The 18,555-nt window shown below is 53.2% G+C and overlaps 1 protein-coding gene across 7 annotated transcripts in view; it reads left to right on the forward strand.

The window, feature by feature from the left end:
- srpk2 (SRSF protein kinase 2) overlaps positions 1 to 18,555 on the forward strand; it is a 79,126-nt gene that overhangs the window by 54,142 nt on the left and 6,429 nt on the right. For all 7 annotated transcript variants that reach the window (XM_088923490.1, XM_088923492.1, XM_088923485.1 and 4 more), the window contains 12 exons: positions 3,712 to 3,860; positions 5,547 to 5,655; positions 5,737 to 5,824; positions 7,409 to 7,496; positions 7,615 to 7,721; positions 8,452 to 8,617; positions 9,461 to 9,486; positions 11,357 to 11,639; positions 12,344 to 13,048; positions 15,358 to 15,458; positions 16,659 to 16,766; positions 18,432 to 18,501. In XM_088923490.1, coding sequence (XP_088779616.1) covers positions 3,712 to 3,860; positions 5,547 to 5,655; positions 5,737 to 5,824; positions 7,409 to 7,496; positions 7,615 to 7,721; positions 8,452 to 8,617; positions 9,461 to 9,486; positions 11,357 to 11,639; positions 12,344 to 13,048; positions 15,358 to 15,458; positions 16,659 to 16,766; positions 18,432 to 18,501 — 2,000 coding nt within the window. The remainder of the gene's footprint in view (positions 1 to 3,711; positions 3,861 to 5,546; positions 5,656 to 5,736; positions 5,825 to 7,408; positions 7,497 to 7,614; positions 7,722 to 8,451; positions 8,618 to 9,460; positions 9,487 to 11,356; positions 11,640 to 12,343; positions 13,049 to 15,357; positions 15,459 to 16,658; positions 16,767 to 18,431; positions 18,502 to 18,555) is intronic.

Consider the following 18,555-nt stretch of genomic DNA (forward strand, 5'->3'; position numbering starts at 1 on the left):
GAGATGGACCTGGAGCAGATACATGTCAAGTCTGGAGGGGCTGTACCTGCTCCTGTACTGGATGCTTGGAACCGGAGTGCTCGGAAGAGGGAGTCAGGCTGTGTAGCGGACCTCCAGACTGCAGTGTCAGCGGGCTTCTGCAGGCAGGCGGTGTGTAGTCTGGCAGTACGTAGGCAGTTCTGCCTCCTGTCTGGACTCGCCCCGGTCTGACGCACCTGTACATTCCACAGTGGGGCACGACACCGGCCCACACCCGCACCTGCGTCGCCCGCAGGCTGGGCAGCACGCCCTGCACAGCCCTCTGGGACACTCGCGGAGCCCTGTCTTCAGCCTGATTATTTCCTAGGCTTTGCAGCAAGCCTGTGTTTGATCTGTGGCTTATCCACGCAAATCGTTGCCTCTGGCCCAGACTCCTGGGACTGTCTTTGCCTGCCTGACCTCCTGCAATACCATCAGGTAACGAGTGATGTACTGTACAAGGCCAAGCTACCCAGTTCCATATGAGGTCATGGGTCATTACTGCTCTTAAATGTACTGTAGTACTGTAGTATCAGCACTGCTCACTCTTCTAGGTTAAGACCTAGAGTTTACAGTAACGTGAATCTCAGGGCAGCGCTGGTACACAGGAACCAAAGCACGGGAACCGAAATAAGATGTTTATTGTGTTTAGAATTAATGCAGGTCAAACTCAGATATGCACAAGCTCTCAGAAAGCATTAGTAATATTAATGGACACAATTCAGATACCAGCAACAGCATTGTACTGTGGAAGAAGTAATATATGTAGAAAATGATCAACCATAATAGTGGGGGTTATAGTTGCCTTTGTTGATGTGGGAGGATGGATCTGAAGTACGAAAGCCATTGTCAAGACGAACACAAGAGTTGCTGTCGCTGATGGTTGTGGTATCTTGTCAAACATGTTTTACAAAAATGCCAACATATTCAGCAAGCATCAGAAGAAACCAATCACTCTGTTTATGCGTGTTTGCAAAATCAAAATGTGCAGAGCCCTGGAGAGCAATTAAATGTGTTTTGTTTAAGTGGTCATTCATGACTGACTGTAATAACATTCGAGTCATTGTGGCTGTTGCATAATCATTAATCACCTCATCGGTGAGGGAGTTGACTGTGTGCAGGTGATGAGGTGATTTAACCTGTTGAGTATCCAGCACGGTGAAAATCAAGAAAGAAAAACACAGAAAGGAACCAGTACACCAGGAGAACAAAGCCCCCGTGTCTTCGGCGTGTTGAGTCTGGATGAAGTCAGCTCACAGTCTGGGCCGCTCCCAGCAAACTGTAACCCGGCCAGACGATGCATGCAAACGCAGGTCATGGTCCAGGAAGCCACGAGCTACTTCACCCACCTAAGATTGATAGAGGTCATCATGCTCCGTGGTAGTGCAAAAACAATCAGTCAGGTCACAGCGCCACCAGCTGTTCTAAATGAACACTGTCTGCAGGCCGGACGATCGCTCGGGGTCATCAGAGCAATGGGGCGAGGAGCTGTGAGCAACCTGTGAGCCAAGGCCTCTTCAGAGATGAACCACTGCTCCGTGTCGACCACCCTGATTGATGTTAGGGATGTGACAGTGGTTGTGTACACTGAACAGCACAGAACTCCACAGGCAGGGAGTGATGGGAACCTGACTGACCTCACTTCCTGTCCTTCCTGACAGCACACGTCTTCATGCTGCTGATGCAGCACCAGCTTTCTTGCAAGATGAGTCTGTAACAGCTATGCTGTGGATGCCTGTATGCGGGACTTTAGCTCCGCTGACCGTTTATGGGATCTCACTATTGACCATGCAAATGCTCTCTTGTGTAAAACTCACATAAATATTTGAAGGTAGTACTTAAATAGACCATGAAGTTTTGAATAAAAGCATTTTTCTTTTGCTTACTAAGTACCCTTATGAACATCCTGCCAAGTTGTCTACGCTGGCTCAGTGAGCCGACAGCGGATCAGGGCAGCGTCACCGGTCTGAGGTGGTGATGCGGGAGCTGAGTTTGAAGACAAAGCTCTCGGTTTACCAGTCGATCTACGTCCCTGTCCTCATCTGTGGTCATGAGCTGTGGGTGATGACCGAAAGAACGAGATCGCGGATACAAGCGGCAGGAATGAGGTTTCTCCGCAGGGCTGCTGGGCTGACTGGTTATGGCCACGGACTGAGATCCGTGTTGGGTCTTGTAGTAGACCCTATGCGATGCGGTAAGAGCTGGAGAAAACAGAAGACGTAGTATGGGAAAACACACAGGGGTTTAATAGTGCACAAAATAACAGTGACAGTCCGTGAGACAGTGAACGGGGGAGACAAACAACGGCATCCAAATCCAAACAGGTCCAAAGGCAGGTCAGGGCACAGTCCGGGAGTCCAGCGGCGACTAATCCATCCTGGGACACGACAAGGTTAAAATCCCCGGGAGGGGGGGACACACGGACAGACAAAACATGGAGGTCCAAGGGTGACGGGGCGAGATCCTCCAGACCCCGGGCTCAGGGAGCGGGAGGTGTCGGGCATGAGGCCTGTGCCCTCAGGAGACGGACGTAGGGTTTCCTGGTGCCAGGCGGGCCTCGCGACATCCGTACCCTAATGTTGAGCCCCGAGAACTGGAGGAGCTGGTCTTTAAATAATACACCTAACAAGGTACACCTGGGGAGCTAAACAATCACAAGGACAATAACGGGAGCAGTGGAGCGCCCTCTAGGGAGGGATGTCGGGCGTGACACTGACTCTCCGTGACAGGGCGAGGAGCTCGGCAATCCGGGGAGAGCCTCAGAGCAGAGCCGCTGCTCCTCCAGATCGAGAGGAGCCGGTGGAGGTGGTTTGGGCGTCTCATTGGGATGCCCCCCGGTCGGCTCCCGCTGGAGCTGTCCCGGGCACGTCCCACTGGGCCGGGACCCCGTGGCAGACCCAGGACACGCTGGTGGGATTATATCTCTCGGCTGGCTTGGGACCCTCACCAGGAAAAGCGGAGTGAAAATGGGCGGACGGATGGCTCAATTAGGACAGTCTGGAAATGTATTGACTATTGGCTTGGATTTGGTACTGTGAGCGGGCCAGGGTAGAAATCTGCTGTCTGTTTCATGTTGCGCGTGCTGGTCATACTGAACTTCAAAGACTATAGCAACCTAAAAAAGCACGTTTTATGAAAATAGACGAGCTGTTTCGTTTTTCCTCTACTGTGGGCGGTGGTCAATCTGAATCTCGGCTGGGGAGCTCTCCTTTGTGCTTGGCTGTTGAGTGGCGGTGTGGCTGAGTTCAGATTGCCTTTCGGCGTGTTCACTGCTGGTTTGTCTCAGTCGCTGTGCAAGTGACAGGTCACATTGACCTGTATATACATTTTATATATGTAATATCGCTCTTCTGGACACTCCACTCAAAGGGCTTTACAGGTAATGGGGGCTCCCCTCCACCACCACAACCAGTGTGCAGCCCCACCTGGATGATGTGACGGCAGCCATAGTGCTCCAGTACTCTCCCCACACACCAGCTCTCAGTGGGGAGGAGAGCAGAGTGGTGAATCCAATTCATAGACATATCTGGACATGTGTTTGTGCGATTTCTGGCTACAACACTGCAATGGGGGAATTTCCTGTTCAGTAGATATTCACACATCTGGAAGCTGGAGTCCCAGCTTGGTAATAAACAGTGTTGTTGGTTCAATACTATTCTGATGACCCCCCCCTCTCTCTCTCTTTCCATCCAGGCCTGAGCCCCAGCAGAAAGTCCCATCAGCACCCCCTCCTCCCCCACCCCCTCCGCCCCCTCCAGAGCCGGCCGCTCCGCCTGAGCCGGAGGAGGAGATCCTGGGCTCCGACGATGAGGAGCAGGAAGACCCGGCCGATTACTGCAAAGGTCAGGAGAGCAGAAACTGCGAGAAGTTTCGCACCAGCTCCCAGAACTCTGGAGGCTCCTCCTGGGGCTGGCAAACAGACACATTCGCAAGTCCGTGCCCCTTCCCTCCCGCGCAGCTCATCTTCGTCCGGGCACAGCTGGATCAGGCGACTGGGTTACTAGGGGTCCGCCCCCTTCCTCCCCCCCCGCGCAGCTGGGCTTCGTCCGGGCACAGCTGTATCGACCGACTGGGTTACTAGGGGTCCGCGCCCTTCCTCCTCCTCCCGCGCAGCTGGGCTTTGTCCGGGCACAGCTGTATCGGGCGACTGGGTTACTAGGGGTCCGCCCCCTTCCTCCCCCCCCGCGCAGCTGGGCTTCGTCCGGGCACAGCTGTATCGACCGACTGGGTTACTAGGGGTCCGCGCCCTTCCTCCTCCTCCCGCGCAGCTGGGCTTCGTCCGGGCACAGCTGTATCGGGCGACTGGGTTACTAGGGGTCAGCCCTCTTCCTCCACCCCCCCCCCGCACAGCTCATCTTTGTCCGGGCACAGCTGTATCGACCGACTCAGTCACTAGGGGTCCGCCCCTCCCTCCCCCCCCCCCCCGCACAGCTCATCTTCGTCCGGGCACAGCTGTATCGACCGACTCAGTCACTAGGGGTCCGCCCCTTCCTCCTCCCCCCCCCCCCCCCCCCCTGCCCAGCTGGGCTTCGTCCGGGCACAGCTGTATAGACCGACTCAGTCACTAGGGGTCCGCCCCTTCCTCCTCCACCCCCCCCCCCTGCGCAGCTGGGCTTCGTCCGGGCACAGCTGTATAGACCGACTCAGTCACTAGGGGTCCGCCCCTTCCTCCACTCCCCCCCGCAGCTGGGCTTCATCCGGCTGTATCGGCCGACTGGGTTACTAGGGGTCCGCCCCCTCCCTCCTCCCCCCCCCCCACCTCCGCGCAGCTCATCTTCGTCCGGGCACAGCTGTATCGACCGACTCAGTCACTAGGGGTCCGCCCCTTCCTCCTCCCCCCCCCCCCCTCTGCGCAGCTGGGCTTCGTCCGGGCACAGCTGTATCGACCGACTCAGTCACTAGGGGTCCGCCCCTTCCTCCTCCCCCTCCCCCCCCCCGCGCAGCTGGGCTTCGTCCGGGCACAGCTGTATAGACCGACTCAGTCACTAGGGGTCCGCCCCTCCCCCCCCCCCCCCCTGCGCAGCTGGGCTTCGTCCGGGCACAGCTGTATAGACCGACTCAGTCACTAGGGGTCCGCCCCTCCCTCCTCCCCCCCCCGCAGCTGGACTTCGTCCGGCTGTATCGGGCGACTGGGTTACTAGGGGTCCGCCCCTTCCTCCTCCCCCCCCCCCCCCTCTGCGCAGCTGGGCTTCGTCCGGGCACAGCTGTATCGACCGACTCAGTCACTAGGGGTCCGCCCCTCCCTCCTCCCCCCCGCAGCTGGACTTCATCCGGCTGTATCGGGCGACTGGGTTACTAGGGGTCCGCCCCTTCCTACCTTCCGCGCCGACTGATCATTTATCAACTCAAACACGTTATCATGCAACACAGGCAGATAAGGTGGCCGTCTTACCCCCGGCCCTCGAAGAACCACCCTCGTCCCTCCTTGTTTACCCCCCTGACCCCCACTTCTGTGCAGCAGCTGTCTCCGCCTGTGCCCCCTCTTCCTCTCCCTCTGTCTTCACACTTCGTCTCTCGCCGTCCCTCAGGAGGATACCACCCGGTGAAGATCGGGGACCTGTTCAATGGGCGATACCATGTCATCCGCAAGCTGGGCTGGGGGCACTTCTCCACGGTGTGGCTGTGCTGGGATATACAGTGAGTACTGCTCCCCCCCCGCCTCTGCCAGCCAGCCAGCCGCGCCCCTGTGTTCCTGACAGCGCGCGGTCTGTGTTCCAGGGGGAAGCGGTTCGTGGCGATGAAGGTGGTGAAGAGCGCCCAGCACTACACGGAGACGGCGCTGGATGAAATCAAGCTGCTGCGATGCGTGAGTCCTCCTGTCCCTTGCTCCCTCGCTCTCCTTGTGTCGCCCTTTCTCTCTCTGACCAGCCCGTCCTGTGTGCGGAAAACAGACCAGGGGATATGCAGCCACGTTAAAGTCAGGAGACACTGTTGAAACTCTGCTTAAGCTTGCACGGAGTCTGCGCTGCCTGCTAAAAATGATCTTAGCAGATTAATAATAACAATAAGAAGAAACCTTATTTTATAAAGGCCTTTAAAGGCATCGTCTCAAAGACAAACAAAGCTTCAAAGATAGGAGATTAAAATAGCACAGAAAAGGGTTTAACATAACATAACATCACTTTATTGGCCCTATACAATTTCTTGTATGAGGAATTTGTCTTTTCACATACCCCAGCTTGCTCTCCATGAGACACACAGACAGAAAGAGAAGCTTGGGGTCAGAGCGCAGGGTCAGCCATTGTACAGCACCCCTGGAGCAGCTGGGGTTAAGGGCCTTGCTCAGGGGCCCAACAGAGTAGGATTCCTCTGCCAGCTGCGGGATTTGAACCAGCAACCTTCCAGCCCCAGGCGCAGACCCTTAGCCACAGTGCCACCGCTCTGCCCCGGAAGCTTAGCAAGTTTATGATGCAGTAGAAAATGCAGAGGGACAGACACAGACATAACTTAAATAAAGGCCTTTCTGAAGAAGAAGGCTTTGAATTTGGATTTGAAAGTGCTCAGGGAAGGTGGCTCTCTGATATCCTTGACTATAGATTTCCAGAGCTCCAGGGGCTTCTGCCTGGACTGTTATTACTTACTATAAAAATGCAAATTAAAATAAATGGGCAAAAGAGCTAAAATATTGGGATTTCTTGTACAACTGAATAAGATTGGTAGATGCATTTTCAGATTTTATACACCTTGATCTGGGACGTAGAGGTGACACTGAAATCAGGCCAGAGATATTGTTTTTCTTGAAGTCAGTAATACCCAAGTGAATTAAAGAAGAACTGAACTACATTTAAATAATACAAAATCAGATAGATGTGATTTGTACTCTCAAAGCAAGTTTTGTTTTTAAAGTTCTGAGATTAGGTTTTGATTCTAGCACATTTGTTCACGACACATATCTGGACCTTCTAAGCTTGTGCTGTATCTCTGAATTAAACAAGATAAAAACGTTGACTTTGGCCCCCTTTTGTTTTTTCAGACATGCAAAGTTTTCATGAGCTGTATGAAGATAGTGGCCCAGGTGTGAATTTTAGCAAGGGCTTGTACAATAAAACATTTGTGTTTCTTAGCTACCGGAACTGTCCCAGTTCACAAAGCAGCTGCATAGCAGAAAGAATCATTATCATGTTGAGAAACTAAACGCCCCCTCCTCTACCTTAGACAAATGTGTTGCAAATTTAAAATACAAGTGTGGATTTCCAGTGTGTAGGAGTATCAGCTGAAGGAAATAATTATGTAAAAAAGACAGAGGTGTTAGACAGGGGTATTAGAATAATCTTAGCTGCGAATATAAATAGAAATGGTTCAGCTTCTTTCCTGTGTTTCAGTGTTGATATTCAGCTTATTTTCATAGCTGATCCCCTCTGTGTTGTGGGCTGTCTGTTTGTACCCCCAGGTCCGGGAGAGTGACCCCAGTGACCCCAACAAGGACATGGTGGTCCAGCTGATTGACGACTTCAAGATCTCAGGCGTCAATGGCATTCGTATCTTTCAGAGAAAGAGAGAGGGAAAGTGTGTGTGAGGTGTATGTCAGGGGTTGTTATAGTAGCTTTTATTTTCTATGGACGGTCCATCGCCTGTGGTCCTTGACCCCACGCTCAGATGTGTGCATGGTGTTCGAGGTGCTGGGGCACCACCTGCTCAAGTGGATCATCAAGTCAAACTACCAGGGGCTGCCACTGCCTTGTGTCAAGAGCATCATCAGACAGGTAACACTGGCGCTTCTGCACAATCCGAAAGTCACATACTGTACTGCCGTGCTGTGCTGACACACTGCAGTCACACACTGACGCACACCTCTCGGAAGATTAACTCGGCGCCACAAACTATCAGACAGTGCCTGACCTGAAGTCACTGCAGTCTCACAGTACTCCCTGCTGTACAACTGTTACTTTATGCTTTGACATGGTCTTGTACAAAATGCAATACGTGTTTTAAGCATGTGGTACTGTCTGTGAGGGACATGTCTCTCCTCCAATCAGTGTTGATCATCCACTATGGGCGGTGCTGCTTGTGAGGGGTAAATCTTTCCTCCAATCAGAGCTGATCCCCCAGTATGGGGCGGTGCTGCCTGTGAGGGACATGTCTTTCCTCCAATCGGCATTGATCCCCCAGTATGGGGTGGTGCAGCCTGTGACGTGTTGAAAGACGAGTGACTGGAAGTTGGGTGGGTTCAGAGGAGCTACTTCCTCATTCTCCCCTGTGTGCGGTGGGGGGGTTTGTAGCTGTGAGCTGAAACGTGAAACGCACAATTGAGAATTGCAAAACTCGGGGTCAGTATAGCAGAAAAAATTGGCGATTCTAATTAAAAAAAAAATAAGAATTCTTTCCCTTCCTCCCTCTTCTCTCACTTTCTGCATCCTTCTGTTTCCCCTCTTTCTCCATTCTGCTTTATCTCTTTGACCCCACTCGTCCCCCCCGACCACAACTCTCTCCTAGGTGCTGCAGGGTCTGGACTATCTCCATAGTAAGTGTAAGATCATTCACACTGACATCAAGCCGGAGAATATCCTAATGTGTGTGGATGATGCCTTTGTACGCAGGATGGCTGTTGAGGCCACAGAATGGCAGAAGGCTGGGGCACCCCCCCCCTCTGGATCTGCAGGTACCCTCAAATTCAGTGCCTCTCTGTTACTGGTGTGAGTGTCTGTGCACATGTGTGGTAAAGTACGCAGTGAAAGGCAGAAGAGCAGCTGGTGTGCTATTCCTGCAGTGTGTGTTCTTTGGGATGTACTGTATTTGATGCAGCATCTGTAACGCGGTTCTGCTGTGTAAATGGAGTGGCTAGCGAGAGGTAACAGTACTTCGCTAGGGCCTTGTCCAGGACACCGACAGCTGCTGCTGCATATGTGGTTTGAGTGGAACCTGGGGCTTGTTAGCTTTTTATGGTGGTAGTATCCCCTTGCAGTGAGTTGCAATTGATATAGCCGCGGTAATCCAAACGTGATGGTTCATACTGTATACTTTTATGGATGAAAAAGGTTAAAAACAAAAAACCTAATATATATATATATATTTTGCATAATCACCCCTTGGGAAATCAAAATGACACAAAAAACAAATTGCTTTGGTAAGTCAAACAGTTTGCCGAGCAGCCTCTGAGCATGTGTGATAAAAGAAGCAGTACACCTGATTTCAGAATAAATACTGAGGTTGAATACTTCTGCTGTATAGTACAGCTCTCCCCAGAGAGACCAGTGCTCTGTTCCTGCAGGATGGTCTGGTGTTACCCCTAACCCCTGATCACCCTCAGAAAGTGTAGTGGTTGATTTTCCCAGCAGCTGTACTCCGAACCCTGGATTTGCGCTCAGGTGATCCAGGCTCAGGTTATAGGGCTCTGTGATGCTTCGACAGGTGTTGTAAAAGGATGTGGCTCACTGTAAAGATGACGTCTTGATATTCTCCCCTCCCTAACTCTGCTCCCTCTCTCTTTCTCACTCTCCGACAGTTAGCACCGCACCCCAGCTCAAACCGGTGAGTAAGCTCTCAGACGCACACACTGGAGTGAGAGACACATGGGTGAGATACCTGGAGTGAGGAAGGGGAGAGTTGAATCACTCTGTGGCAAAGATATTGTGCGTACATTAAGTGGAACTAACACAGTGGGGCTTCAAGGTAACACAGATACACACTGTTAAATGGTATTGTCCTTCTAGTGAACCAGTCTTTATCAGCCAATCTTTCCCTGTGGCAGTAAAATATGAGGGGTATTCAGAGACAGCTTTGAACACAGGGGAGGATAGCCCAGTGGAGCCTTTTCATCTCGAACTCTGTAAAACCATCCTGGAGACACGCAGGAGCGCCCCCAGCAACGAAAACAGCGGTTTTCACATACCGCTCCCCATGTGAACGAGGACAGGTGAATTCGGGGGCTGTCTGGCCCCCCCAGATCCACGCTTATTCCACCAGAACGCTGCTGGGCTACCAGTGCCCCCCAGAGGTACACACACATACACACACACAGCCCTGAGCCAGAACAGAGCAGAGCCGCCTGCTAGACGCGCGACAGGACAGGCGGAGGTCCGCTTCACGTTCCTCTGCTGGTACCGTAACAAGGGGTGCGTGTTCCCCAAAACTCTCGAGTTAGAGTATTGGCATTGTATTTACACCACAGCTGTGAGGATCGACAGTCATTAATGTTACAAAACTATCACCTCAGGATGGTGAAACCTAGCTGGAAGAAGGTACCTGTGAAAAAGTCCGAGGCGTTTCTGTTGACACATCATTTATATGTTCTAGACAGTGTGGCAAACCAATCAGAAAGATAAACAAAACGTTAGAATAGTTGGTTAAAAGTGTGGAATTAAAAAAAAAGGTATGTTAGATTAAATTCGTGTATCTTACATAACACTGGTAAGGACTCATTTACAATACTGTGTACAATTTCGGTCTTCATGTTATAGAAAAGATATTGCTGCTCTGGAATCAGACCAGAGAAGAAAAACCAGATTACTAGATACCGTCCCCTGCTTGGGGATGTGGTTCCCACTCCTGGTCCTGCTGATCCACACACCTGTTGATTTTTGTTCAATTCAGTTTATTTTTATATGGCGCCTTTCACAGCAAGGTTGCCCCCAAGGCCCTTAACGAAGCGAGTGACCATCCATGTTGTGAATACAGAATAGAAAAGACCAGCAGACAATGGAGGAGAGGAACCAAAAACTCCTCTGTAAGGAGAAAAAACCCTCTAGGGGTCCAAGGCCAACTGGCTGCCCAACCCCTCTGGGCATGCTAACATGCCAAACTCACCGTATGACAATCAGACCCTTCATTGACCTCATAATAAGATTAATTTCAGCTGTTTGTTCCCAGCTCTCAAGCAAGCTGGAGCTTCAACCGTCGTGTTTTGTAAGTGAAATGAATTCCCAGACTGGTGACTAGAAACAAAATGCAAATATTCAACTGAAGCGGCTTCTAAGATGGAGTAAGGCTTGAGTTCTCTCATGAAGGGGGGGGGGAGAGTGAAAACCAGCAGGGCCAGGCCTGGGAGCCCGTGGCCAGTCTGAAGGAACTGAACCTTCTTAGTCTTGACCAGAGCAGAGAATGAGGGGCCTGATGCTTGGTTCCCCTTCCTCAAATGCACTGACAGAGTCACCAAAGCGGGTTTCTTCAGGAGGAACAGTGACACACCCGCCAGTGGACACCAGTGGTAACTTTGAGGGCCAGGATGTCAAACTGGGAGCAGCAGGTATTTCTTTGTACAGAAATACCGGAGACGGCAGAGGACTGGCAGGCTGGGGTGACACAGATCTGCAGGATTGCGAAAGGCGCGTCGTTCCCCCAGGCCAAAGCGCCGCCCCCCCTCCCCCGTCTCTCCCCTCACTCTCCCTTCCTCCCCCCTCAGGTGGGCAAGATCTCCAAGAACAAGAAGAAGAAGCTGAAGAAGAAGCAGAAACGGCAGGCGGAGCTGCTGGAGCGCCGCATGCTGGAGATCGAGGCCCTGGAGCGCGAGGCCGAGGAGCAGCGGGCCGGCAGGCAGGGCGGAGGGGGCGACTCGGAGGCCCCGCCGGGCCCCCGGGGCCTCCCGCCCTCGCCGTCCCCGGCCCCGGAGGAGGAGGAGTGCGGCGCGGACAGCGAGGAGGGGGAGGAGGAGGAGGAGGGGGAGTGCCGGCTCATCAACCACGCCGGTCAGTCCCCAGGGCGGACGCTGTGCTGTGTGGCGTAGTGTAGCGGACAGGCCACAGCGCAGGAAGGAGTGAAGGTTGGTTCTGTGCTGAGAGGCGCGGAAAAGAAACGCTCAGTCCCGGCTCCTTCAAAAGACTCCACCAGCGTTTCTTTTCTTATCTTCCCACACGGAACGAACCCACTCCTTTGCTGCTGACGCAGTGCTATGTCTGCGCTACAGGACGTGCAGTACAGTCAGAGAGTGGGAGCGCTGAGCTCGGGCCTGGAGACCCCCGGGACCAGATCTGGGGCGTTGTCCCCTTGAGCCAGGCGCTGTACCCCTGATGGCTGCAGTAAATGATCGGCTGTAAAAAGTTCTTCTCAATTGACTCATCTGGTTGAATCAAACAAGTCGAACGAAGTTACGTTATAATGCAGCTGTCTCGAGCGCAATGTGGTTTCTTTCCACAAGAGTACGATGTAATGCATTTCAGTGCACAGCACAGAACAACAGAGCACAATCCAGTGCACAAGACACTCTCAAATAGTACACCATCCATGCTCAAGTAAATTTGCATGACCGTTTCTGACATCACACTCCAGGGCACTGCAGTTAATGAGATTACAGTGCAGTGCATGGCAAAGAAATGTCAATCTCCTGCCTTTTCTGTACAGTGTGACTGCAAACACTGAACCTGCTTCTCTGGCTTTCCCCCGGCCTCTGCAGACGCGGGCCTGGAGCAGCTGCAGCAGCAGTGGCAGGAGGTGGCCCCCAGCACAGAGAGGGAGCAGGAAGAAGGGCCGGCGGCGGAGAGGGAGGTGGGGAGAGGAGAGGTGCAGGAGGCGGAGGAGGAAGAGGAGGAGGAGGAGGAAGAGGAGGAGGAGGAAGGACCAGCCCCCGAAAGGGAGACAGAGAAGGACCTAGAGCCCACGTCCGGAGGAAGAGAAACGGGAACGGAGAAGGAGGCAGAGGCAGAAACCAGGAATGAGAGAGAAGAGGAAGAGGAGGAAGATGAGGAAGATGAGGACGAGGACGAGGAGGAGGAGGAGGAGGAGGAGGGCGAGGGAGGGTGTGGGGACTCTCTGGTACCTGGACACGCAGACACCCCCAAAACGAATGGTCACGTGCTGCTGGGGGGCAGCCCCCTGTGTGTGGGGGAGGAGGGCGGGAGGGGGCTGCTGTGTCCCACAGCGGAGCCCGAGCTCAGCAGCACAGATGGCGGCGGCTCCTACAGCAGCTCCTATGAACTCTTCAACGGCGAAGTCCCCGTCGTGGCCAATGGGGGGCGCCACCGTGGCACCACTCCCCGCTTCCCCGAGCTTCCCCTGGACCCCACCCAGGGGTCCCCCGCAGCCTCCCTGCTGCATGGCAGCCCTCCTCTGGACCGCAGCCGCACCGTGTCCTCGTCCAGCACGGGGGAGCAGCCCAAAGGTCAGTCCTGCCTTCCCAGCGGGCTGGGTCCTCGTTGAGCTCAGACGCTCGCTCGTCGCTCGTCGCGAGTCGCTCGTCTTAGAGACCAGGGTCAAACTGAAAGCAGGGTGTGTGGATCTCAGTTCAGTTCAGTTTATTGTCACACTGCATGCACAAGTGCAATGAAATGCGTATTTGCATGTGTGCTCCAATACAAAGAAGACATTAAGGAAACGGCAAAAACATAAAGGCAGAACAGCAGCAGCAACAGCAAGTGAAGTCATATACGTCTTAGAAAAAGACAAAAAAAGCCGTCAGTGTGGGCCAGTGGCAGGGCTAGAGTTCAGTAACCTGACAGCTTGTGGGAAGAAACTGTAAGTCTGAATCTGGACGTATGTGCCTTTATGCTCCTATAACGTTTACTAGAGGGAAGGGGGAAGACAGATGAGAAAACAGGATGATTGTTGACCTTAGTGATACCTGCAGCCCTTCTTCCCTCACCCACCCAAATCCCCGTTAAACCCCCACGGTATCTTGTGTTCCCTGCCGAACCCCTGATTACATCATACATCAGAGACCTCTCTGTCAGTGAGCATGCTGATGGTTACAGTGCGGTCCAGGCCCCTGCTCTGCGCACTGAGCACCGGCCTGACACTGTAAGGCTGATGTTCTGGAGCTACATGCTGCAGGGACGTACGCCGCAGTCGCTATTGGCAGCCTGCATCCTAGGCGTGACAATAAACTGCCTCTCGCAGACGAACGATGAAGGGGCCGCTCCTGCACTGACGGGGGCGAGGAAGATCAATCCAGCTTCGTGTTCACCTTGGGTTCTGGTTATTATGATTATTATTGTCATTGGATCTAATTTAGTCTGTTCAGGGAAAGCTGCGTAGTGTCAGGCAAAAACCGTTCTCAAGGACTCGGGAGATTGTCAGATATTCAAAGATGCACTGGGTGGGGAAAAAAAACAGGAGGTTATTCCGGCAAATATAACTGGAAGAAGCAGAAATGGACGAGTGAGGGAACCCTCGAAGAAAGAGGGAAGACGACAAGTCGAAGTACAGGAGAGTATGAGAACCTGAACAAAGTGCAAGCAGGAAAGGGACAGCTATTGTAAGAACAACGATATCACAGACATCGCAGGTGAAGGAGGGCGCACTGCTGATCGATGTATAAAAGCTAAGCGTGATGGTGTAGTCATGGACTGAGAACAGGAGGAAGGTTGTGTCGAAGGCAGTCAGAGGACTTGTTTCGCAGGAAAGTGGATTGTAAAATTATAATGATAAAATTCTAAGGGGCGGAGCGGTGGCTCTGTGGCTCAGGATCTGCGCCTGGGGCTGGAAGGTTGCCGGTTCAAATCCTACAGCAGAGGAATCCTACTCCGTTGGGCCCCTAAGCAAGGCCCTTGACCCCTACTTCAGGGGTGCTGTATAAATGGCTGACCCTGCGCTCTGACCCCCAGCTTCTCTCCCTGTCTGTGTGTCTCATGGAGAGCAAGCTGGGGTATGCGAAAAGACAAATTCCTACTGCAAGAAACTGTATAGGGCCAATAAAGTGATGTTATGTTATGTTCTGAGTCGGAAGTGCCGACACGCGTCAACAGAAGGAAAGGGCCAGAGGAGGGTGCGCTGTTGAAGGTGGAGATGGAGCAAACGGCTGTCGAATGTTTAAGGCGGTGGACGTGAGAAAAGAAACGCATCTCGCGCTTTGCAGAGGAGACCAAAGTCTGTGATGGTGTCAGACATCGGACGCTAATGAACATGTTGAAAAAACTGGAGATCGATCGGCAAAGACTTAGAAATATTAAGTAATCTCCGTTGGGAACTTGCTTGCAGTGAATATAGAATATAGAAACCAATTAAAGGCTTGAGGCAAGGCTGTGTCTTTTCACCTGAGGTGTTTTTAAGATGCACCATGAGAACATACTGCTGCAGACGAAGGATTTACAAAGGCTGATCTTCAGCAGACACAATGTGAATAACTTGCATTATCTTGATGACACGGTTTTAATAACCGTATAGGATACAGGAAGCTGTTGTTTCTGTGATGAGAGGCAGGATGAAATGTAAAATCTGGTCTCACCTGGAAAGGAAAGGAGAGATCATAGAAGACCTGGGCTAACTTCATCTCAAGAGTTGGTATGATGAATGTATCAACACTAGAAAGAGAAGAGATCTGTGGAGCACGTGGTCACTATGTCCTATTGGAGAGAACAGAAGCCTCCCTTTGCCTCAGCAGCATGTGCTGACAATCTCCCACTGGGTGTGATTGAATAAAAAGTGTGAATGTTTTTGATCTGTGGAGCTGACTGATGTGGTGCCCCCCCACAGGTAAAATGCGTGCTGCTGACCTCCTGGTGAACCCACTAGACCCACGAAACGCTGACACCTTGAGAGTGAAAATCGCTGACTTGGGCAACGCCTGCTGGGTGGTGAGTCAGAGAACAGCCCTGATAAAGTACAGGCTCAGTGACCACAGCCTGGCCTAGAAACTGGACACAGACCTGGCTGCCCGGAGGGGACAGGCTCAGTGACCACAGCCTGGCCATAGAAACTGGACACAGACAGACCTGGCTGTCCAGAGAGGACAGGCTCAGTGACCACAGCCTGGCCATAGAAACTGGACACAGGCAGACCTGGCTGTCCAGAGAGTACAGGCTCAGTGACTACAGCCTGGCCATAGAAACTGGACACAGGCAGACCTGACTGCCCAGAGTGGACAGGCTCAGTGACCACAGTTTGCACATAGTATCTGGACACAGGCAGACCTGGATACCCAGAGAGGACAGACTCAGTGACCACAGCCTGGCCATAGAAACTGGACACAGACAGACCTGGCTGTCCAGAGAGGACAGGCTCAGTGACCACAGCCTGGCCATAGAAACTGGACACAGGCAGACCTGGCTGTCCAGAGAGTACAGGCTCAGTGACCACAGCCTGGCCATAGAAACTGGACACAGGCAGACCTGACTGCCCAGAGTGGACAGGCTCAGTGACCACAGTTTGCACATAGTATCTGGACACAGGCAGACCTGGATACCCAGAGAGGACAGACTCAGTGACCACAGCCTGGCCATAGAAACTGGACACAGGCAGACCTGGCTGCCAAAAGAGGACAGGCTCAGTGACCACAGCCTGGCCATAGAAACTGGACACAGGCAGACCTGGCTGTCCAGAGAGTACAGGCTCAGTGACCACAGCCTGGCCATAGAAACTGGACACAGGCAGACCTGGCTGCCAAAAGAGGACAGCCTGTGCTCCCACTGCCTGCAGGGAGAAGCAGAAACAGACATGTACTTTCTGTTACACTTTACGAAATACAGAATTTACAACCAGGGTTAGTATTAGACAAACAATGAAAATGTATTGCTGTGAATGTCTTGCTAATTGTTACTTCTGTACTTCTCTAATTGGTCATGCCCCTAAAGCTCTTTGAATTTGAATGTAAAAAGGGTGAAAGAGGAGAGCAGGATAAAGAGGGTCAGTGGGAGATGAGGGAGAAGGGGGTTGGGGGTCATTAGTGTGCTTGAAGTCTGTGGCACTGGAACTGTCTGATTTCAGTCAGTCATTCACTGTCTCCTACTCTCCCATTTCTCCCTCTCCCTCCTCCTTCCTCCTGCTTCTTCTCTCAGCACAAGCATTTCACCGAGGATATCCAAACACGGCAGTACCGCTCCATCGAGGTTCTGATTGGGGCGGGGTACAGCACTCCTGCTGACATCTGGAGCACTGCTTGCATGGTAAATCAATCATTAATCTTCTGAGTCAGGGCTGTCCCATCTCTGCTCCTGGAGAGACCCGGTCCAGTCAATCCAGGGCTCTCCAGGGCTTGTTCTGGAGGGACCTGGTCCAATCAGCCCAGAGCTCTCCAACCCTGGTCCTGGCCCTGGTCCTGGAGAGACCCGGTCCAGACAGCCCAGAGCTCTCCAACCCTGGTCCTGGCCCTGGTCCTGGAGAGACTCGGTCCAATCAGCCCAGAGCTCTCCAACCCTGGTCCTGGCCCTGGTCCTGGAGAGACCCGGTCCAGACAGCCCAGAGCTCTCCAACCCTGGTCCTGGCCCTGGTCCTGGAGAGACTCGGTCCAGACAGCCCAGAGCTCTCCAGCCCTGGTCCTGGAGAGAGCCAGTCCAGTCAATCCAGGGCTCTCCGGCCCTTGTTCTGAAGAGACCCAGTCCAGACAGCCCAGAGCTCTCCAACCCTGGTCCTGGCCCTGTTCCTGGAGAGACTCGGTCCAGACAGCCCAGAGCTCTCCAGCCCTGGTCCTGGAGAGACCCAGTCCAGTCAATCCAGGGCTCTCCGGCCCTTGTTCTTTAGAGACCCAGTCCAGACAGCCCAGAGCTCTCCAACCCTGGTCCTGGCCCTGGTCCTGGAGAGACTCGGTCCAGACAGCCCAGAGCTCTCCAACCCTGGTCCTGGAGAGACCCAGTCCAGTCAATCCAGGGCTCTCCAGGGCTTGTTCTGGAGGGACCTGGTCCAATCAGCCCAGAGCTCTCCAACCCTGGTCCTGGCCCTGGTCCTGGAGAGACCCGGTCCAGACAGCCCAGAGCTCTCCAACCCTGGTCCTGGCCCTGTTCCTGGAGAGACCCGGTCCAGACAGCCCAGAGCTCTCCAACCCTGGTCCTGGCCCTGTTCCTGGAGAGACTCGGTCCAGACAGCCCAGAGCTCTCCAACCTGGTCCTGGCCCTGGTCCTGGAGAGACCCGGTCCAGACAGCCCAGAGCTCTCCAACCTGGTCCTGGCCCTGGTCCTGGAGAGACCCGGTCCAGACAGCCCAGAGCTCTCCAACCCTGGTCCTGGCCCTGTTCCTGGAGAGACTCGGTCCAGACAGCCCAGAGCTCTCCAACCCTGGTCCTGGAGAGACCCAGTCCAGTCAATCCAGGGCTCTCCGGCCCTTGTTCTGAAGAGACCCAGTCCAGACAGCCCAGAGCTCTCCAACCCTGGTCCAGTCAGTCAAATGGTCTCGAACAGAAAACATCCTCCTGGAGAGGGTAATTTGTCAGATTGAGTAATTTAGAGATCATTTAGGACTAAAGGATCCACATACTCTTCCACCCTTGATGACCAGAGTTCTCTTACTTGAACAGAAAACTTCCTTGATTGATCAGTAACTTAAAATCTTGAGGATCAAGTGAGCTGTAAGACTAACTGGAGACCCTGTTGTAATGTGTCGGTGCAGTGTGGATTCATGCCTGTTGTGTTCTCAGTAAAGGTACACCAATATTCTTTTTTTACCCAGTAACTGCAGTAAAATGCTGATCGTTCCCTCTTTTTCTCTATCTGTGTTCTTCTTTTTCCCTCCTCCCTCACTATCCCTCTCTCCCAACATCCTTGTTTGCTCCCTTTTTCCCTCCTGCCCTCTCCCAATTTCCTTCTCCATCCGCCCGCTGGTCTTCCCCGGCCGCGCAGGCGTTCGAGCTGGCCACAGGGGACTATCTCTTCGAGCCGCACTCCGGAGAGGACTACTCCCGGGACGAGGGTAAGAGCGCCCCCTATCGCCGAGTCGAAGAGCAGCAGAGAGAGTGTATGCTGC

The sequence above is a fragment of the Atractosteus spatula genome, chromosome 8 (assembly GCF_055471065.1).
Source record: "Atractosteus spatula isolate fAtrSpa1 chromosome 8, fAtrSpa1.hap1, whole genome shotgun sequence".
NCBI lineage: Eukaryota > Metazoa > Chordata > Actinopteri > Semionotiformes > Lepisosteidae > Atractosteus > Atractosteus spatula.